This window comes from Syngnathus acus, chromosome 11 (assembly GCF_901709675.1).
Source record: "Syngnathus acus chromosome 11, fSynAcu1.2, whole genome shotgun sequence".
NCBI lineage: Eukaryota > Metazoa > Chordata > Actinopteri > Syngnathiformes > Syngnathidae > Syngnathus > Syngnathus acus.
Window position 1 is genome coordinate 855,661 of NC_051096.1, and position 22,016 is coordinate 877,676.

Consider the following 22,016-nt stretch of genomic DNA (forward strand, 5'->3'; position numbering starts at 1 on the left):
CATTTTAATCAGTTTCTCTCATAAATAACACTGAACAAAGGTGTCACACTGTGCATAAATATCCACATATGTCTACACGTATGTATATGCATACTTACGCACTGTCAAATTGTGTGTTTTAAGAAAATACAGCATGTGTGTACAGTAATGCACTTAATACCGACCGGGGAAGCGTCATCTTCCCTTTGAGTTACTTGTTGCATAACTAACACTAATTTCATACAGAACCTCTTCCTTTTTTTTGCATTGATTAATACTACCCAAAATCAAATACTCTGCACGTATAAATTAAAAAAAAAAGTCAAATGTTTTTTTTTTGCGTGCATGCCAATCACAAGGTGTCACGCGGCTCATTAATTATTCACGAGGCAACGGGATGCAAACTCTGGAATGTGGGCACCCCGCCTCGTTCGCTTTACAAAATCAATCATGTTTTGCATGAGGCCATGCAAATATTATTGCTGAGGTCAAAAGCGGAGGGGGCCCCTTCAACCAGCAAGCCACCAAATAAAAGCAGAAAAACAAAAACGATGGATGGAGGAGCCCTTGTGTGTCTTCCACAACACTTTGCAAATCGTTGAAAAACTTAAAAAGCTTATATGCACATTCATTGTTTGAGTGCCTTTGTTGATTGTCAGCTTGCTGTCAGAAAAATGCCCAAAATAAAAGCAAAGACAAAGACGTGAGGCTTTGAGGTAAATGCAAAGATATTTCCAGTTGTTCCCCCCCCCGCCAAAGAAACAACATTGAGGTGAAATTGAAGTAAATCTTGAGATTCAAGTTGCATTTTTTGTTGTTAAAAAAGTAATTTTACATTTTCAAATTTATTAAGACTTTTTTTTTCTATTACGCAACTTTTTTTCATTGTAAGTATTGGACTTGCATCTTGACGTTTGTCACAATCGAAGCGCAGCTTGGCCTGTACGTTTACTTGCGGGGCTGCAACTTTGCTTGAACGATACGATTTTTTAAAAACTTTAATGTCCGACTTTATTGTCACAATATTGCTAAAATGGTACTTGTAAAGCTACAATTTTGTTCTTGTAATATTCTGAATATTCACATGACTTTGTAAATGGAAACATGTGGCTACGCCCGCAACGTTTGTCATCAAGCTACGACTCACAATCTTGTCAACTTCATTGACAGAATTTTGACTTACCGTATTTTTCGGACTATAAATTGCGTTTTTTTTCATAGTTTGGGTGGGGGGGCCACTTATACTGAGGCGCGACTTATATGTGAATTTTTTTCACAAATTTTCAAAATTCAAAAAAAAAAAAAAAAAAGTGAAACCGCGATAAACGAACCGCGATGTCGCAAGGGATTACGGTAATTTGAACTGCAAGTGACGTCAGCGGCGCGGCGGTTGTTTACATAAAGGACAAAGGATTCGATCACGGGATGACGAAGGGCCCCACATACTACCGGCATCATTAGCGGCTTTGTTTGTAAGTGACACGGAGGACGAAGAGTTTGAGGGATTTAATGATTTGGAGTGACACAGAAGGTTTGAAAAACTATTATGGCTTTTACGCATGCCCGGTCCGACTCTACGGAGCTCTCTTTCACCTCCGTGGATGGAAGTCGGGGGCCGGGTGGCTGTCCGGGGACGGTGGATTGGGCTCGGACATTACGCACGCCCGGTCCTATTCTACGGAGCTCTCTTCCACCTCCGTGACTGGAAGTTGGGCGCCGGCGCTCAGCAGATGGCTGTCCGGGGACGGTGGATGAGGGTCGGACACTGCTCCTACGCACGCCCGGTCCTACTCTACGGAGGTCCCAGCCACCTTCGGGGATGGAAGTCCACGCCGCCACACGCCTGGAAGTCCACGCCGGTGCTTGGGGCCGTGTGGCGGTGAACTATTTATGTTATAGTTATTTGATATATTTTATTTCGTGTAGCAACTTGTATATGTTTTCATCGTTACAGTTCAGTAGTTGTTGGCTCGTTGAACTCTTGTTTTGTTAAAAAAAGAGCCGTTTACCAAACCCACGTCTTTCCTGGTACTTTGCTAACGCTACAATATAGTTATATATACTTATATACTAGATCTGTGGAATAACGACGAGGCTGACGTCAGCGGCGCACGCGCGGCGTTGTTGACAAAGGACGAGGAATTTGATCGATGGATTTAATGATTTGGAGTGACACAGATGGTTTGATAATATTGTTGTTTATATGATAGTTATTTGATATATACTTCATATATTGTTATATGGGTCTGTGGAATATTTAGAACTGCAATTCAAGACGAGTCCGACATCAGCGGCGCGGCGCATACGCGGCATCGTTTACATAAAGGACGATCGATGGATTTAATGAATTGGAGTGACACAGATGGTTTGATTAACGTGTTATTTATGTAATAGTTATTTGAATAACTCTGAATGTTACATCAGGCCCGTTCTCAGCTCCTCGTTTGTGTATATGTCACGTTAGCATACCGTATCGTTTAGTCTGTTGTTGCTGGTTCATGTCTGTTCTTGGTGTTGGATTTTGACAAATGAATTTGCCCCAAAAGTGCGATTTATAATCCGGTGTGACATATATGTTTTTTTCCCACTTTATTGTGCATTTTATGGCTGGTTCGATTTATACTCCGAGCGACTTTTAGTCCGAAAAATACGGTACTCATGAAGCTACTAGCGTTGTCATCACAACTGCCTTCTTTGAGTCCTAATTTCACTCAAACCTCCTTCATAGTTTTCAGTTGCAAGGTGGTATTAAAAAAATATGAAAAGAAATGATAGCACGTAAAAAAAAAAAATCTCGTCATAGTATTTCCTTTAGCTTAGTTTGCAACATTCTGGAATGAACTACTCTCAAAAAAAAAAGTCTCAAATTTTTTTTTCTTTTTCTCACGTTAATAATCGACAGGAAAGGCTTCTCTCAGCGTACTTCAAACATTCCTGAGTTTTACGTCTCAACCGATCGGAGTGAGTCACCGTCCCAAAAGTAAGACACTGAATTCAAAAGCACTCAAAGTCACAAAAGATGAACAATGCCCTTATCAATACCATTTAGTCCCGTTATGATTGTTGTTATGCTTTGTTTTCAGTTGCTGACACACTCAACGTGTTAGGAAAGAAGGTGCATAGGTGGCCATTCGTCCAAACAAATCAAGTTGACATTCAAAGTGTTATTTCACTGACATCTCTTGAGGTCCCTTCACCGCTCGGTCCAAAAACAAAACAGAGCAAAACACCTACCGGGCATTCCAGAGTCCAACGCGATCGCTTTATGGTCACACCACGTTGACGATGGCCGCCGTGCGTTTGCCGCAGTACGTGAATCCTGCGTGGTTGCCGGCGGCGGTAACGGAGGGTGACGAAGACAAGCCGTTCATGTGCGAAGATCGGAACTCTATCTGGCAGGCAGCGATGGCGGCGTTGAGCTCCACCTGAGCGCGGTGAACCACGTAGAACATCAGCCCGATGCTAATCACGATCTGAAACCAGCGAATGGAGAAATGTAAAAAAATAAAATAAAATACTCATACTATGATTATTTTGGAATATATAATTTTGGAATATAGATTTCATATCAATATTTTTTCCAGGAGGAATTCAGAAAATTCAGAAAGGCCTGTTTGCCACAACGTCCTAAAGCAACAAACCTTCCGGTCAGACCTGTCACTTGTTCGGCATTTTTAACTGCGCGTGCAGTAAATGTTTTCATAGTGAGCTAGCGGATGGAACGGAACATTTGGTTTCTCGAGCCGCACTCGCGCTGTGACATCCCGCTCATTGGCGACAGTGGGCTACCTGTAGAGCAAAGACAAAGTAGCCGCTGACGCTCTGCTGGGCAATGACGTCCTCCATGGTGCGCAGCGTGCTGCCCAGGTAGGAGTTGAGCAGCTGGGTGGGCAGCAGGCCCACCGACGACGCCACGAGATAGTTGGGCAAGGACACGTCCGTCACCTGGCACCAATGTACAAACTTGTCAGCAAACGCTTACCGCATCACAATTACGCGCAATATCAAAAAGGTGCTGCCTGATCACATGTCGGAAAAAGTCCAGCTCTTATCAGGGATGAATTCCGTCCGAGAGCTTGATAAAATGTGTGCGTGACCTTGGACTGCAGTGTGGCCGATAGCAGTGAGCAGGCGCCGTGCAATTGCTCCAAGACAGCGCCATGTGCCAGAGCGCATTTATGTTCACAGCGTGATTGTGCAATGGGGGGGGCAGGGCTCTGAAGTCAGTCTGTCCATGAAACTGGTGTCAGGGACAATTTTGTTGCCTTTCAAAATCCTTGCAATGATCTAATTCATATTCAATGCAGCGGGGCCAAGAGACCTTTGACCCCGGAGCTACAACCCAACAGCTGCGACAAGCAGAAGGCTGAATGCAAAAGCACCTGCCTGTTCCAAGCGGCATGCCGGAGAGTGAGCGAACGAGCCGAGCAGACATACGAGTCTTCCTTGTTTGTCCACTACGAGTCTTCCTTGTTTGTCCACGTCAAGCAGCTGGCAACGCAAGCAATGACTAAAGAAGCGAGTGAGTCGGCCCAAGCCGGCTCCGAATGCCTTTCGTGCTCGCTGCTTCGCCCTCTGCGATGTTACTGCCCCAGATTCATTTGCTACAAGCTACAACAAAGGGTTTTTTGGAAAGCTAACGGTTGAACTAATTACAACTCTCTCTAATTGATGACAAAAAACTGAGGATGGAAATGCTACTTAAGTGAAGAACTGGAATTGTGGCTTGTGAGGGGCTTCTGCTTGACCTGGCCGACCACGCTTATCGACACAAAGGGCACACGAAAGACAAGCCCATCGTACGAGTGAACCGCTGCACGCTGCGCTGAAATCTGAGACGTGTTTAAAAGTGCCACTGGCGATAATTTCGCCATCAAGTTGCAATGTTTCAATAGTCAGAAAATTTAGCAAAGTGTGTTGCGCTCTTCTGAAAATGAAGTTTGGTTACAAAGTCAAGGTTGCGTAATTTGACGGGAATGATGTGAGGTCATAACGTTTCCAGAAGCCGTCACAAGAGGAATGCAGTCATTCTGGTGCCTCTTTCCAAATATTAATACACAGCTCGAGTAGAACTGCTTTTAGTCATATTTCAGGAAGCTACTTTTTAAACCTCTCATGTTGTGTTTTGTCTTTAAATGTTGACGGTGCGCTACTTGGTGTACGAAATGCGCTCTTTGGAACGTGAAGTGTGTTGCTGGGGCTACTCACGGAGAAAACTGCATTTTGGAGTCCAAAGGGGATGGGGGTGAGTCTCGCTAAGGCCACGACTTTGAGTCCGCTGCCGCCCTCCACCACGCGGATGATGGCGCTCAGCCGCTCGCTGGCGCCCACCTTGCGTAGCGCCCAGTCCGTCAGCAGTCGTTTACAGGCTAGGTGCGCCACGAAGGTGCCGATCAGCACGCCCACCATGACCAGCCCCACGCCCAGCACGAACCCGTACAGGTATCCGGCCGCCACGTTGAGCACAATGTAGCCCCAGCCGCACGGGAAGGACACGCCGATAAAGCCTACTACAAAGAGCAGGGTCCCCGCCAGGCTGTCCAGGCCCTCCACCCAGAGCAGGAGGTCCTTCAGGTGCTGGCGGACCAGCGCCACTGAGGAGAAGCACAGGCCCGTGAGGACGCAAGCCAGCAGGGCGCTTTTCAGGCAGAAGGGGGTGACTGAGCATGGGTGCCGGGATTCCACGCCAACCTCTCCTGCCGCCGCCTCGGGGTCACCGTCCGCGTCCCCGCCGCACGCCAGCAGGTCCATCTTGTTGCACTCGTCACCTGCGCCGCTCTTGTGCAGCCATCGGCTGAGCTGGTTGTGTGCCCTGCCGGCAACGTGTTTGGCGAGTTTGGCAAGCAGCTGCGCGCCAGGGGGTGATCCCGTCAGCGACATTGTTCAACAGGAAGGGGGCGGATGCCAGCTGGGGCTGCACCTGACACCTTTCAACAGTTGCCTTCTTGTTCCTTCATAGTGGATGCAAACTGGAATTCACAGACATTCTTCGTGGCCGACCGGAGACACAAATTGTCCTGCTGTTGCACAAATCGTTTAACTCGTGGTGGTGGACGTGACGTCATCACGTCTCCTGGCTCTGTGGCCCGGACACTTTCTTGGGATCATGTTACGGTCATTGGACGGAAGAAGCTAACCAACAAGTGAGGGGGTGCTAAGTAGAGAAAGTTGTTTGTTGAGACTCACCCTGTCCAGCTGAATGGCTTTAAATAACTGCACGGCTAGCTACTAGCTGCGTCGCTGCAGGGCTAAATCCATCCGCCACCGTTTCAAAGGAATTTCGTCAGACTGCATTGCGATACTGCAAAGCACGCTCTACAACCTTCATTTTTATCCCTGTCGTCGACAAGTCGCTTCCTGCAAGGGCTCCTTCTCCTCCTTCTACTCCTACTTCCCGCTGATGTTGGTGTCCCAGATGCCAAGCAAGTGGCAACTGCCCCGCACGTGACCACGAAGCCGCCCCTTTTTGGTGCGTCGGACCAATCACAGAGCTCTCCTTTGATATCGCGAGAATTGCTCACCAGTGACGTTTAGTTTTCCCCGTGATCTCGTTAAATGTCAACAACGTAGCCACATCAAATATATACAAAATGAACACGCTCGTTATTTATTTTTCGCTCGTATTGTTACAGTTTGCCCACTTTATACCAATATAAATATTTGTTGATTTAAACAAACTGACGTGTTGTAATATCCCAGAATGCTCGTGGCCTCTCGAACACGCTAAATAAATATAATTGTATTATGTAACTCTTTATATTTACGTTATCTAGAAACCACACTGCAACGTTGTCATTCCGTGAGCTGTTACTGTTAATTATTATTCACGCTCACATGCACTCTGACCCATTTTGTGTACATAAGACACATTCGGGGGCAAAACACGTACGGTTATGGACGTAAGGCGACGGACCGCGTGTGAATTGATGATGGGCGCATGTTTTGACTGCTCTGTCGCCTTCTCGTGGTAATTGTCTGAAGCACAACGACATGTGCCATCGGCTATATTTATGTTTATATTTATATATAAATAGCATCAAACGACACATAAATGTCAAACTGTCAAATCTCCGAAATAAAGAAAATAATGAATTAGTCAATATTTACTTGGATTTTAGAGATTCTACTCACGCTTATGCGTCAAGTTAACTTGACAAAAACGGATGCTAGCATGTACTGCAATCAAAATAAAAGCATATTTTACCTGTCCTGTTGTCAATGGAAATACTTCACTTGAAGTCACGCAGCTAACGGTTATTTAGATGCTACATCCTGAATAATCTTGTTTTACTGACAAAACAGCATCGAAAGTGTTCTGTTTTATAAAAACGGAAACGGTGTGGGAGTATTTCTAACAACTTGACAGCTTGCAGACCAGCAACAGAAAACGAGACGCAGAGCGCAGCTTAAGTCAGTCTTTCACATTCCTGCGCACTTTACCAGACAGGAAAAAACACAATATTTGATATTTTTGACGATGGATTTCTCAGAGGAATTGAAACCTGTGTGCGAGGAGCCAGGCGCCCAGACTGAGCTGAAAAAGGGAATGTCCATTTTCATTGATGTAAGTATAGTATTGTTTTTTCCAATTTAATTTCCTTGTAAACAACCATTCAACAAACCAATTAAAAATATATATTAAAACATAAGAACATTAATTTTAGATATAGTATGTTATGATTGCGTTGACTTTCTCTCATTTGGATTCCTGCAGTAAAGAAATATGCTACCTTACAATAAAGAAATGCATTATTATGTCAGACAGTTTTTGTGTGTGTGTGTGGGGGGGGGGTTCTTCAGATCGGGGCTTATTCAAACAAATTCCCCAGTTGGCCTTTGTCAACTTCCAAGCATTTGTTCAAAATGGCCAATTTGTCCGACTTCCTGTTCAATTTCAGACATGGGTCCTTGAAACCTTTGCATCCGTCTTGTCTTGATGGACATGTCAGATCTGTGAAACTGGTGGTGTGGGCTGATCTATTTGTTTTCCTTGAGGTGGCGTGAACCGTTACACTTTAGAGTGGGAATTTATCCCAAACCAGATGCATGTGGACCACTACACAGACAACAATCGTTGTAGGACTAACAAGTTTGTGGGGGTCCGTTGCATCATTGAGTAAGTGAAGGGAGCGGGCATTGTTGTTTTCCCCGTGGAAGCAACAAGCCAGCGAGTGACCCATGTGTTCAAAGGCGATGTGGTCAGCCCGCATTCATGTCCAATGTGGGAGATCCACACCAATAATTGATCAACATGGCGTTGCTTTGACAGTCATCAATCACATACAGACAGCTGCACAGCTTTAAAGATTTGTCACCAGTTTTTTTGTCTCTCTTGCAGATTTTGCGGCGAGCGGATAAAAACGGTAAGTGAATCTCCCGACACGTCTTGCGTGGTGGTGTTCTCGCTCTCATGGCGACATTCAGATTGTGATTCCCCACTGATGGCCGGTTTCCATGGAGACAACCGAGTGACCAGACCCATCGCCATCAGAGCTTTTCATCAAGAAAGATTGCCAAATAGTTCGCAGCTGCATGAGGGCAACATGAGCGACCTTTGGAAGATAGAAAAAGATATCGTTGAAATCACCTAAAAAATACAGCCAAATCAAAATGGAGTGCTTGCAATGTCTCCACGGACACCTGCGTGTCACATGACACAGTGGCAGACAGAGTGGCACTTTTGATGATTTGGTTCTCTGTCCCCAGACGACGGCAAGCTGTCCTTTGACGAGTTCAAGGCCTACTTTTCGGATGGTGTCCTGACGTCGGATGAACTGAAGGAACTCTTCCACGCTATCGACAGCCACCACACTGAGTAGGTCGCTGTCCTTTCATCTTCCGCACCTTCTGGATTGAACGCAGTCTTTCAATCACAAGTAAGACAGGGCACATGAAATATTCAGAGGCGTCAGCGCGCAAAAGAATTATGACCTCCGCCAAGAAGGGATGCTGCTTTTCTAGGAATTTTACATGTGCCTCACTGTGTGTATGTGTGTGTGTGTGTGTGTGTGTGTGTGTGTGTATGTGTGTGTGTGTGTGTGTTTGCACCGCAGCAACGTGGACACAGATGAACTGTGTGGTAAGTGAACTAGATTTTGTGTTGTACCATTTTATCAGGTCCAAATACGACCTGAAAATTTGGCGCAGGAAGTACGGGCCAGCGCCGTGTGCATTGGGCTGCACTCCCTGCGGGCCGCGCTACTGATGCGTTTCGTAAGCGACACCTGCGGCCACCGTGTCACTTTTGCACATGGCTTCCCTTTTGTTTTCTTTGCAGAGTACTTCTCGCAGCACCTGGGGGAGTACAAGAATGTCCTGGCCGCCCTGGAAGCCCTCAACATGTCCATCCTGAAGGCCATGGACAAGACCAAGAAGGTGAGAAATGGGCCAGTCATAAATGTGATGACCCATATTTGTTCATCAAGCGAGAGCGTGTTCCAACACGGTGCTGCTTTTGCGCTTTGTGCATTGACAAGTGAGTGAGCGAGCGAGCGTGTCGGTGCTGCAAGAAAATGTAAAGAGCCAATATGTTTCATGCAGACACGACGACGCTATTTACACGAGTGTACAGACACACTTAGGTCTTCTTCAAAAAAAGTAACACCACTATACAGAACTTAGTAATATGAGCCATCCAGTTTGAGTTCCCACAAACGGTTCCCAAACCACGGCAGTGCTCGTTCAAACACCAAATGCAAGCCGTTGTTTTCATCCCGGCGTCTACAATCTAATGAATTCCGATCCTGCTGGCCTGACTTTAATTAGACGTTGAATGACGGTGAGTCGGCGTGTCGGGCAGCCCATCCTCCCTCGTGCAGCCGCGCCTGTGATTGTTTTGCTCATTATTTTGTTCTCCTCCTGCTTGACAGGATTATCAAGAGTCCACCCACCTGGAGCAGTTTGTGACCCGTTTCCTGCTGAAGGAGACGACCAATCAGCTGCACTCACTCCAGGGCTCACTGGAATGCGCCGCCGAGACCACCGCCGAGCAGACTCGCAGAGAAAAGTGAGTGGATGGAACGTGGCGTCACGTCGCCGGCTGGCTTTCCTTCGGGGAGAAAGCGCGAGCTCCTTTGAAATGCCGAGAAGTATAAGATGAAGGTCAGCACGTGACTGCGGCGCACGCACGCCTGTTGCCATGGCGGCGCCATCCCAGTTGGTCTGTTTGGGGGATTGTCGATAAGACGACCATTGAATGTGGATCTCCACGTGACTGAACCACACCAAATATTCTGAACACAGCTCCCAAATGTTGTTCCCTGTTGGCCGTCACACCATAAAGTTGTCACTTCAGTTGGCAAATACTTCAGATCAAATATTATCTTAAAATGTTTCCGTTTGCGTACTTGCCAGAGGACTCGCATGCTTCCAAATTGCTTTTCACTTTGAGACGTGTGAAAATGCGTTGTTGAAAGCCTCTTGTTTGCTTTTAGATTGAAGGCTGAGGGGGCCTAAGCGTCGCAATTAAAGCTCGTCGCTCAGAATAAGAGGGCGTAAGTGGACAAACGGGCCCATTAGCACCTGCACCCACACTCGAACGCCGCTGAGACTTTCTCGTCGCTGGCCGGCTAATGATTTCAGTGCAGGGATTCTGTCATGAAAGAAGAGGAGACTCGCCGATATATTCTTTGTTCCCTCAGACACGGTCTGGCTAAACCCGAGGTTCTGTCCATCCAGTTGTTGGGTCGCAGGTCCAACCGGAGGCTCCAGAGGAACAATAGCCTCTCCCCCAACAATCCCATCATGGGCCTCGTTAACTCGGGTAAGACCAAGTCGAAGAGCTGCTAGCACAAGAACCAGAAGAGATCATACAGAAGCTTGATCAACATTTGGCAACTACATGCACCAACTGAGCCAGGAGATTTACAAACTTGGACACCATCAGCAACAAAATGTTTCAGAGGCAGAATAATTTGATCCCGTCTCATTTCTGTGTTTTTTTTTTTCTTGCAGGTGCGTACGACGAGGAGAGCCAGTGGACGGTTCAAGTGAACAGGCTACAGAAGCTCATCGATCGCCTGGAACAGAAGGTTCGTCCTCATGTTTGCAGTTTTTTTTTAACATTCCCGATCTGCGTGTCTGTAAGCCCCCAATGAGGGCATGTGTGCTTGTCCAATAATGGCCACAAATGATGGACCGCCCCCGTCAACAATAGCCGTGTTCGGCGTGTTAGCGTTAGCACGCGCCATCACACGTCTGTCTCATGTCGGCAGGAGATCCGCCTGGAACCCGTCGAAGACGACGTACCAGAGAGCAAGCTGGTGCGTTCTTACAACATTTTCATCTTGGTGTCATTTCCCCAAGTGGTGATGATGATGATGACATGCGGTTGCCATGGCAATGGTACTTTCTTTAACACGTTTTCTTGATGGCGGGCGTGTGTGCGTGCACGTGGACAGCACATCCTGATCGTGCAGAGACAGCTGTCTGTGCTGGAGGACGAGCTGGAGGAGTTTCGCCTGGCGCTCAGACACTACATGGACTCTGCCAGCGCCCAGACCGGATGTCTACAGTCAGTGCACACAAGCTTACATTTTCCAGTGCATGGATAAGTGGATGAGGAGGGAGGTGGCTGCCGTAAGTAGGTCGGGTTCTGGATGCACGATGGCTGGTCGGAAGCAAAGTGGAGCGGTCCAGGAGGATGACTGAACGCATCCGTCCCTGGTTTGACGGTGTGAAAAAACATCACACGGCAATGACACACAATTGATGGCAGTAAGGTGCAACCATTAGCATGTTTGCACTTGTTCAGCCAACGTCACCCGTCTCCTTCCATCCTTGTGTGGGCGCTGTCGCTTTGAGTTTGGATGAGAGGCTGCGGCCTCGAGCGGCTTCTGACATTTAACATGCGACTCGCTGCCAGTGCAACGGGTTTGGCCTTGAGAAAACCCTTACGATCTCCAGGGGTGTGATGTAATTCGCCACGACGATAACGTTGAATAACCTTTGTGCAGCGTGGCGCTTCAGCGGCTGGCTAACGAGTCGCGCTTCATCCTCTACGAATTCTGGGAGCACAACAGCGTGTGGAAGAAGTAAGTATCCTCGCCCTCCTGCAGCCATGCACTCAAATCGACTTGCACAAATGTTGTGAATGTCGCTGGCGCTATCTAGTGGCAGAGCGACTGAAGCTCACGCAAGTCAAAATTTTCGCTTGCAACACAGCAAAATAAAATGGACCGAGGAATTGAAAAGCTTTGAAGCATTTCTTGTGTTTTGCGTAGTCACCTGCAGAGCAACTCCAGCAAAACTTTCCAGAGGGCCAACGTGGACTTCCTGGAGACCCCCGAGACTGTCACCACCATGCTGCTCCCGGGTACCGCCTCAAAACATCAAAACAATTCTCACGTCAAAAGCTGTTCCTTATGAACAATTTTTGCAAACAGTATACATTATAATTTTTAAATATAGCAATATTTTTGCATTCTGTGTATGTTGCAATATTTTAAATCTTGCATTTGTATTTCTAATGACATTTCTGTGTGTTTCAGCTTCATGGTGGGTCCTCAACAACAACTGAGAGCAGCATGTCGCCCATACTTGGTGCGCAAACACATGCGCACACACACACGCACACACGCACGCGCGCGCACGCGCACGCACACACACACAGACACACACACACACACACACACACACACACACACACACACACACACACACACACACACACACACACACACACACACACACACACACACACACACACACACACACATCATAACCCTTAATAGAGCTGATTACTTCCATGTTTCTTCTTTGTATCAATACAAAGTACAAAATACACACACACACACGAGCAAGTTGCCAGTGTGTGTGCGTATTCATCAATGTGATGTCATCGTTGCGCTTGCATTTCAGAGATTGTAGCAACAGCACATGCTTGTTTAAATGTAGGAAATGAATTAATTCCTACACGAGTCGTTTGTGCATAGTCAACGTTGCTAAAAGCTTCAAACACGTGAAATAAAAGAAATGTTGTGTAGCTCATGTGTTTCTTTTACCTTGCAACGTGGGGCTTCTTTGTCTCTCTCTGGAGGCGGGCAGGTCCCGAAGGTTTTTTTCGTTTTTTTTCTGTCACTCACACACATTCACACCGTCACTCACACACCCACACCCACATTCACACCGTCATATGCAGGAATTGAACTCATGGTGTCAGCACACAAGACAGATAAGTCTACCCTGTCAATGTCCCGAAAGTTGTCCTGAAAGTTGTTTTCACCATCAATGAAAACATGATTTGATTAAAAATGTGGAAAAAAAATCTGATATAACATTCTCCATCCATCCATCCATCCATCCATCCATCCATGGAAGCCCACACTTGAAGGTTCCAACAAAACCACATAAATCCACGTTTGTTTATCTTTTTATTGATAAATATTCACTTATTAAAAGAACCAAACTTAGCCCTCCACAATATGTACATCCTTTCATGTTGTTTCGCTCATCAGGTCACATTCAAAAGAAATGCCACCTCGTGTGCAGGGTGGGCCACAGGATGCTGAGCGCTACTTTAGGCTTCTACATTCTTGAAAAAACAGTTCATGGGCGGGAGGCGAATTCTTGTGATGGACACAACGCAAACCGGTTGAAAACATGCAAACAGTGGGAGGTAAAAAAAGAAAAGAAATAACTTAAGTATTGCTTCATTAGCTTCATTAAAAGCAAACAGATGACAATAAAGTAACAGAAAGACACTCGAGTAATACTGCGGGGCAAACGTTGGCACACGTGGGAGTTTCAGAGCAGACACGCGAGACTGCCCGTATACATTAGTGTCCGAACATTTCATCTGCATAACAAAGTACGTATGGGAGCAACATTTGTAGTTAACCACGATGGACAGCAGAGGGCGACAATTGCTATGCATAGGTGCCACCGATGCATGAAAATGGTCATCTGATTTATTGTTATCCCACAAACACAACATGAATGAAAACTGGAAGAGCTGCGCAACTCCCTTCAGCTGGTCACTAACTGGCAGAAAAACGACCTCAAATTCACATTTGATTAAAAATAAAACCTGTAGTGCAGCAAGCAAAATGTTATTCTTTGCAATTTGTCTCCATTTGGTCATTCACAGAGAGGAAAAAAAATGTGGGGACAAAAAAGGCGAGAGGGGCAGTCCCGGGAACCTTCTAAGGCTTAGAATCTAAGCAAAGCTGTTCTCCGGGTAGCTGACCTTGATAGCGCCCCAATAGCACGCCCGCACCAAACAGATGACGCCCACTAGGTAGGCCAGTGCCCACGACACGTACGTGGCGTTGTAGCGGCGGGCAAAGTCACGAGTACCCACCTGTTTTTAAGCAAGCACAGAGAAATTACAAACCAAAAAAACACAAAAAAAAAAAAGTTGTCCTACAGGACAGTACGGTGGGGGCACTTACTGTTAATCCCACGCCGATGAAGATGCAGATCATCCCGACAGTGATGTATGCACAACAGCGCCGCCTAGGGAGCGCGCTGCCCACAGACGAGCTGCAAAAAAAATAGTCACCCGAGGCGGCTCAAACATGACTCTCGCTTGCTTACTCGGTCACATGATCGGCATTCAGGGGATGCTCGACTTTCTTTTCAGCTCTCACATGCCTCCCATGTGACGCAGCGGGAGGTGGGGTCCGAGGGGCTTCACCATCACCTGATTTCTCGCCCTCTCAGATCAGTCTTTGCAAATTAGCAGTCGAGCCGCAAGTGTACCCCCAAAAATGTGTGCTTGTGTACTTACATCTTTTTGCAGTGGGGACATTTGGCTAGCGTGTTGAAGCGCACCTCCAGCCACTGAGACAAAAGACAAGAGAGGACGATGACGTATTGTGGGTGCAGTCTTACCTAATCAAGTGTCCACTATGTGAATATCATGAGAATAATGAAATCTCATGGACATGAGATGCCCTCGCTAAAACGGTTCCTTTGCCGTTTATATGGCATGCAAAATTTTGGAGATACCAGGAAGGTGTTGCCGCAGTGACCGCAGACCACCCGCATGCCCTCGGGCTGCACGGGGAGGGCAGGCTGGGCCGGCTGCTCCTCAGGGATCACCATCACCGGGCTTAGGTTGATGATGCGTCTACTGTTGAGCAACAGCCAGAAAAAAAAGAAAAAAAATCTGAGGGTCTGGTTTTAGGGTGGGGTCTCCTTCCAGCGGAAGGCTGCGTACCAGTTGGGTCGCGGGCATCCTATCCTCCTGGAAGTGTCTTTGCAGATGAGCAGGCAGTTGCAGGGGCACCTGACGTATTTCTTCCCGGTGGGCGGATTCTTGATGGGCTGCAAAAAAGAGAGGTGAGCGATGGCGGCGGCAGCAACGTCAGGGCGGCAGCAACGTCGCGGTGGCAGCAACGTCACGGCGGCAGCAACGTCACGGCGGCAACATACGGTGGCCTCGTTGCAGAGTGTGCACTTGACCACATGCTGGTGCAGCTTGCCGTCAAGGTGGATGAGCGACTGGCACACGCGGCAGTTGATGACAGGGACGCCGCCTGCGTCCGGGCTGGCGATCGCCGTGTACGGCGGAGGCAGTTCCGCTTTCGGGTAAAGCGACAATCGTTAGTTTGTGTCACAAATCAATCATTCCTTTGATACGTTCCGATTGTTTGAAAATGTCAAATGAAGCAAAATCGTGAATTCAGTTGCAAGAAACGGCGCCGGACGGGCCTCGATTCCTGCCCACCTTGTGACGCATGTGATTGCTCGCCATGTGAGCCCCGGCCTGGTTGGCGTAGCGACAAAAACCCCCTTTCCACACCACAGGTGTCGTACGTTGCTGAACATGCAGTGAGTGAATTAGCATGACATTTTGTGCCTTGAAATGGCAATGTAGTCGCAGGACAGTGAGTGAGCAGTTGCGTAAAAGCAAGCAAACAAGTAAAAGCAAGCAAACAAACAAACAAACAAACAAACATATGATGGGCCACATTTGACTAAGCTCATCTTACTTTGATGATTCCACTCAATGATAGTGACGACCGAGTGAGTGATGACGACACCAAACGCACTTTCCAGCGCAACTGACCCATAAAAACACATTCTATTATCTTGCCAGGCCTAGCCTGAGTGGTGATGTAGCATTTCTTGAGACAGGCCTCCGGTCAGTAACCCACTGCTCCACTTCTCACAGAACACCCCCCCTCGTACCCGCGCCCTTGCTTGCTGCAAAAAGCTTCTCAATTACATACGTCCACGCACTTTACCTCGGGGGCTGGGATCGTGCAGGTAGGGCGGCGCGTTGGGGGTGACGTTCTCCGAGTTGGGAGTGGACAGCAGCGGCGAGCGCTCGTCCGTGCCGTCAGAGGCCATGGTCGGTGCAAGGCCGGAGGAGGCGAGCCCGTTGTCGTCGGTGGCTTGCGGGGTGGCTCGGCTGTTTTCTCCGGAGGTCCGTCCGACAACAGCCAGCAGTAGCGGCGGGGCCGGAGTGACGTCACGCCACGGCCTGCCAGACAGGGGGAGGTGCGGAAGTGAGGCGCATGCGCAGACGCACGAAAATATGGTGAATGCAGTTACAGAACGCTCCCAACAGGTGTCACTAATTCTTCAAATTATTTTAATAATTCTGTACAGAATTGAATGTGAAGTATTTTTTACAAACCTTTCGAGTTTTTAATTTTATGTTTTGACTAGCTCAAGTCCGGAACACTTCCGGGTTGAGCTTCGCTCAGCATGGCGTGCTAGTTGTCTGTCGTCGCCCGTTTGCCTTCAAATCAGCAAATTTGTAAGCAAAATCAGGACGCAGTGTGGGCCCCTGCTGTGCCGTCCAGCTCGCTTGTGTTCTTCGATCGAGGAATCAACAAAACCTTGAGCTCCAAGCGATTCTCCTAGAACGCCGGAGTGACTTGATTGAAAGATGGCGGACCGGCGGCGAAGGAGGAGGCGCGCGTCCCAAGGTAGTGACGACGATGACGACGATAAAAACGAGATTAAGATGGCCTTGAAAGACCTGGCAAAGAAAATGGACGGAATGGTGGAAAATGTAGGAAAAATAAGTGGTCTGGTTGAAGATGTGAGGAAACTAATCAAACTACTCGCGCTGAAGGACGAGAAAATTGCGGAGTTGGAAAAGAGAGTTGACGAGTTGGAGCAATATACACGGAAAGAGGACGTGATCATCAGCGGTCTGAAAACAACACACCGCACATACTCCAACGTCACCCGAGGAGAGAACAACGAGGAGGACTTGACTGAGGGAGAAAAGCAGTCGCTGGAGGAACAGGTGATTCAGTTCTTTCACAGAAATGACATCACCATTCATAAGGAGAGTATCGCTGCCTGCCACACTCTTCCCAAAAGAAATGCACAATCAGAGCGAACCATCATTCTGAGATTTGTAAACAGAAGACAAAACGGACCTTTTGAAACAAGGAAGGAAACTGAAGAACACACAGGTGTATGTGAACGAACACCTTACGAAGAGGAACGCCGAGATAGCCAAACGTGCGAGGGTCCTGAGGAAACAAAAGAAAATCTATTCAACATGGACAAGAGACTGTAAAATCTGGATTCGCACAAATGGTTCACTTGGTGAGGAGGCGAGGGTCCTGCTTATCCGAGACCTCAAAGACCTGGAGAAATATGAAATTGCATAGCCGAATAGAACATCCTTTTGCTGCCCAGATTTATTATTTTTGTAACTGTTCGGTATCCTTCCGCCAATTGTTCTTTGGAATTACTGGAAAAAGTTCAATCCTATTGTCGCTGGACTCATCTTGGAAGTACTCTTTTTTTCATATTGTGGATGCCTTTTTTGCACTTGAAGAGCACGGCTTGGTAGTGGTGAGTAGGTGTCTTGCCGGATTACTGGTAATTTTTCTTTTTTGGCTAGGAACGCCGACTGACTCTATTACAATCACACTTTCTTTCAATATCCCCCATGAACTAAAACTGGACTTGTTTTTCATAAATACACCTGCAGAAATTTTATACCACAATTACGCAACTTTTTTGCTGGACTTATATTGGTTAAATTGTCTCAACTATTTGGCTGCCATTACAAATGATATGTGTGTATGCGTGTGCGTGTCGTGGAGCTGTGGGTGTGTATGTGCTCAAATTTGGATGTGGGTGGATGGGAAGACGACTGTTTGCGTATACCTTAAACAATTACCATGCAGATACAGGATATAGATATAGACCCGGAAAGCAATTTCTTTGACTATGTAACTAGCAACTGTTGTTATTACACTGAAAATCAATTCAAGGAGAAATTCAACTTAGAGCAAAATATATCAATAATACACTTCAACAGCAGGAGTTTATACGCAAACTTTGATAAGATTAAGAACTATTTACAGCATTACACCATGCAATTCAATATAATTGCCATTTCTGAGAGTTGGCTTAGCCACGACAAAGGGACCGATTTTGAATTAGAAGGATATACGTAATTTCAACTTTGTGAATAGGACAAATAAAAAGGGTGGAGGAGTTGCACTGTATATAGACAGTAGGTTAAAGTATAGGATTGTAGAAAGCATGACAACTGTTATTGATGACTTATGTGAATGCATTACTGTTGAAATTGATATGGGTAAAATGAAGAATGTCATTGTTAGCTGTGTTTATAGAACACCCAACTCTAGTATTGAAAATTTCAAAGAAGTATTTGAGGCCATGGTTTCAAACACCGAGCAGAAGGTAGCCTTTTTATGTGGGGACTATAATATAGACTTCTTAAATCCAAATAAAACACCTGCGATAGAAGATTTTATAGATGCAATGTATAGTAAAGGATTATATCCTAGCATAACCAAACTAAGCAGAATTACCACCCACTCGGCATCAGTGATAGACAATATTCTTACTAATAATATGACAAGTAATTTAGAAAGTGGATTATTAATAAACGATATCACTGACCATCTGCCGGTGTTTGTTATCCATGAATGTAAACATAAGAATTTAGACAATAGCAAAGTAAACATACAAAGGAGATTAAGAACAAATGGCACTCTGAACGCATTTAGAAATGATTCCTCCCCCGGTTAGGGAGCGTCGGAAGCGGTGTGCGAGGAGGCTGAAGAGGGGCAAGCGCGGAGGCGTCCGGGCCAGGCTGGCGGCCAACCCAGCTCGCCAACCCGTGCCTTCCATTCTTCTGGCGAATGTTCGATCGCTGGACAACAAAATGGATTACGTTCGCCTGCTGAGATCTACGAACCGGACAGTGCGTAACTGCTGTGTGCTCGTGTTCACTGAGACTTGGTTGACTGTCAGCATTCCGGACTCTGCTGTACATCTGGAGCGGCTAGCGTGCTATCGGGCGGACCGGGCCATTGTAAAAGGGGGAAAATCGCGAGGAGGTGGAATATGCGTCTACATCCGTGACGAATGGTGCCGGGACTCTGTAGTGGTATGCAAGCACTGCTCGCCACTGGCGGAGTTTGTGATCATTAAGTGCCGTCCTTTTTACCTGCCAAGGGAATTTACTGCGATTCTGCTAGTCGCGGTATACATCCCGCCTTCCAACATCGAAGGCGACAGGATCGCGGCTCTTAGTGAACTGTACCAGTCTGTCAGTGAACAACAGACGGCGCACCCTGACGGTTTCACCATCTTCGCTGGGGATTTTAATCACGCTAACCTGAAGTCTGTTTTTCCGAGGCTTCACCAACATGTTCATTTTCCAACACGTGGCGACAGCTTCCTGGACCTGGTCTACTCTTCACATAAAGGAGCTTTCAAAGCCGCCCCCCTCCCCCATCTTGGACTTTCTGACCATATTACTGTTATGCTTTTGCCCGCATACAGACAATTGGTGAAAGCATCCAGGCCGGTTCGCAGGCGGGTTAGCGTGTGGCCTGAGGGTGCCTCTGATGTGCTTCGAGACTGCTTTGGCTCTACTGACTGGGAAATGTTTAAGCAGGCGGCCACTTGCAATGATCGGACGGACATAGAGGAGTATACTGACTCAGTTTCCTCTTACGTCGCGAAGTGCATTGATGATGTGACCCACTCGAAATACATCGTCACTCGGGCTAACTGGAAGCCATGGCTGACTGGGGCTGTCCTCAGGCTGCTGAGGGCCAGGGACAAAGCCTTCAGAGCGGGGGATGAGGCTGGCTTGAGGACAGCGAGGGCCGACCTGTCCCGGGGCATCAAGGAGGCGAAAAGGGCGTTCTCTTGCAGGATTACCGCCCACTTCAAGGACGCACGGAGCCTTTGGCAGGGCATTCAGACCATCACGTACTACAAGCCCGCGCCGCAGAGCTGTGAGGGCGACATCCGTCTGCTCGACGATCTCAATCGCTTCTTTGCTCGCTTCGACGCTCAGAACAGCACTTGCCCGCTGAAGGCCCCTCCCCCTCCACAAGAGCAGCCCCTGTGCCTCTCTGCTGATAGCGTGAGGAGGGCGCTTGCCGCTATCAACACTCGTAAGGCGGCGGGCCCTGACAACATCCCGGGTCGAGCGCTGAAGAACTGCGCTGGGGAGCTGACGGGTGTCTTCACGGACATCTTCAACATTTCCCTGCAGCAAGCCGTCGTCCCTTCGTGTTTCAAGGCTGCCACCATCGTACCTGTGCCGAAGAAACCCGCCCCGTCCTGCTTCAATGACTACCGCCCCGTGGCACTGACGCCCATCATCATGAAGTGCTTTGAGCGGCTTGTCATGGAGCACATCAGATCCATTCTACCCCCCACCATAGACCCCTTCCAGTTTGCGTACCGAGCCAAACGGTCCTCTGAGGATGCCATCTGCTCTGCCCTCCACTCGGCCCTCACCCACCTGGAGAGTAGGGACTCGTATGTGAGATTGCTGTTTGTGGACTTCAGTTCTGCCTTCAACACCATTGTGCCACAACGACACAATCAAGATGGCGGCGCGTGCACACGCAGCGACCTCTCTCTGTCCCGCCCGTACGGTATTTTGTTCGTTTAATGAGTGTTTGTCCGAATTTTTTGTGTGTTCGTCTCGTCGTACTGAGTCGTGCTACAAGTACAGCAGGCAGGTTCTGCTCGACATCGGCGAAAGCGAGTTTTGTGGCGTTCTGGACTTTGAAGCGGGGACATTAAAGGAGCTAGGACTGCTCCGTCCTGAAACATCGCCGGACTCGCCTGCTATTCCTCCCCCGGTTAGGGAGCGTCGGAAGCGGTGTGCGAGGAGGCTGAAGAGGGGCAAGCGCGGAGGCGTCCGGGCCAGGCTGGCGGCCAACCCAGCTCGCCCGGCCGTGCCTTCCATTCTTCTGGCGAATGTTCGATCGCTGGACAACAAAATGGATTACATTCGCCTGCTGAGATCTACGAACCGGACAGTGCGTAACTGCTGTGTGCTCGTGTTCACTGAGACTTGGTTGACTGTCAACATTCCGGACTCTGCTGTACATCTGGAGCGGCTAGCGTGCTATCGGGCGGACCGGGCCATTGTAAAAGGGGGAAAATCGCGAGGAGGTGGAATATGCGTCTACATCCGTGACGAATGGTGCCGGGACTCTGTCGTGGTATGCAAGCACTGCTCGCCACTGGCGGAGTTTGTGATCATTAAGTGCCGTCCTTTTTACCTGCCGAGGGAATTTACTGCGATTCTGCTAGTCGCGGTATACATCCCGCCTTCCAACATCGAAGGCGACAGGATCGCGGCTCTTAGTGAACTGTACCAGTCTGTCAGTGAACAACAGACGGCGCACCCTGACGGTTTCACCATCTTCGCTGGGGTTTTTAATCACGCTAACCTGAAGTCTGTTTTTCCGAGGCTTCACCAACATGTTGATTTTCCAACACGTGGTGACAGCTTCCTGGACCTGGTCTACTCTTCACATAAAGGAGCTTTCAAAGCCGCCCCCCTCCCCCATCTTGGACTTTCTGACCATATCACTGTTATGCTTTTGCCCGCATACAGACAAATGGTGAAAGCATCCAGGCCGGTTCGCAAGCGGGTTAGAGTGTGGCCTGAGGGTGCCTCTGATGTGCTTCGAGACTGCTTTGGCTCTACTGACTGGGAAATGTTTAAGCAGGTGGCCACTTGCGATGATCGGACGGATATAGAGGAGTATACTGACTCTGTTTCCTCTTACGTCGCGAAGTGCATTGATGATGTGACCCACTCGAAATAC

The 22,016-nt window shown here is 47.8% G+C and overlaps 3 protein-coding genes across 7 annotated transcripts; 1 reads left to right on the plus strand and 2 right to left on the minus strand.

Moving 5' to 3' along the window:
* Window positions 1-2,520: 2,520 nt before the first annotated feature.
* Window positions 2,521-5,882, minus strand: tmem64 (transmembrane protein 64). The gene is made up of 3 exons (XM_037264152.1): window positions 5,188-5,882; window positions 3,769-3,924; window positions 2,521-3,452 (listed from the first exon to the last, which is right to left on the minus strand). Exons 1-3 carry the CDS (start codon window positions 5,857-5,859, stop codon window positions 3,249-3,251), a joined length of 1,032 nt encoding a protein of 343 aa, XP_037120047.1. The 5' UTR covers window positions 5,860-5,882; the 3' UTR covers window positions 2,521-3,248.
* Window positions 5,883-6,339: 457 nt separating this feature from the next.
* Window positions 6,340-12,976, plus strand: necab1 (N-terminal EF-hand calcium binding protein 1). Of its 5 annotated transcripts, none has more exons than XM_037264146.1 (14): window positions 6,340-6,448; window positions 7,470-7,543; window positions 8,318-8,342; window positions 8,686-8,794; window positions 9,033-9,058; window positions 9,257-9,354; window positions 9,849-9,985; window positions 10,620-10,741; window positions 10,933-11,009; window positions 11,193-11,240; window positions 11,379-11,491; window positions 11,934-12,011; window positions 12,201-12,345; window positions 12,386-12,510. In XM_037264146.1, exons 2-13 carry the CDS (start codon window positions 7,526-7,528, stop codon window positions 12,343-12,345), a joined length of 996 nt encoding a protein of 331 aa, XP_037120041.1. In that variant the 5' UTR covers window positions 6,340-6,448; window positions 7,470-7,525; the 3' UTR covers window positions 12,386-12,510. The 5 variants fall into 5 exon arrangements, 4 of the variants coding, with proteins under 4 accessions (XP_037120041.1, XP_037120040.1, XP_037120038.1 ...); XM_037264145.1 differs by lacking the exon at window positions 6,340-6,448 and adding an exon at window positions 7,197-7,389; XR_005099395.1 differs by lacking the exon at window positions 6,340-6,448 and adding an exon at window positions 12,590-12,976 and having other exon boundaries at window positions 7,198-7,543; window positions 12,201-12,292; window positions 12,468-12,547.
* A 354-nt stretch (window positions 12,977-13,330) lies between these two features.
* Window positions 13,331-16,422, minus strand: pip4p2 (phosphatidylinositol-4,5-bisphosphate 4-phosphatase 2). Its single transcript, XM_037264189.1, has 7 exons — window positions 16,170-16,422; window positions 15,355-15,503; window positions 15,140-15,246; window positions 14,929-15,052; window positions 14,708-14,760; window positions 14,370-14,460; window positions 13,331-14,278 (listed from the first exon to the last, which is right to left on the minus strand). Exons 1-7 carry the CDS (start codon window positions 16,273-16,275, stop codon window positions 14,135-14,137), a joined length of 774 nt encoding a protein of 257 aa, XP_037120084.1. The 5' UTR covers window positions 16,276-16,422; the 3' UTR covers window positions 13,331-14,134.
* Between the last annotated feature and the right edge of the window lie 5,594 nt (window positions 16,423-22,016).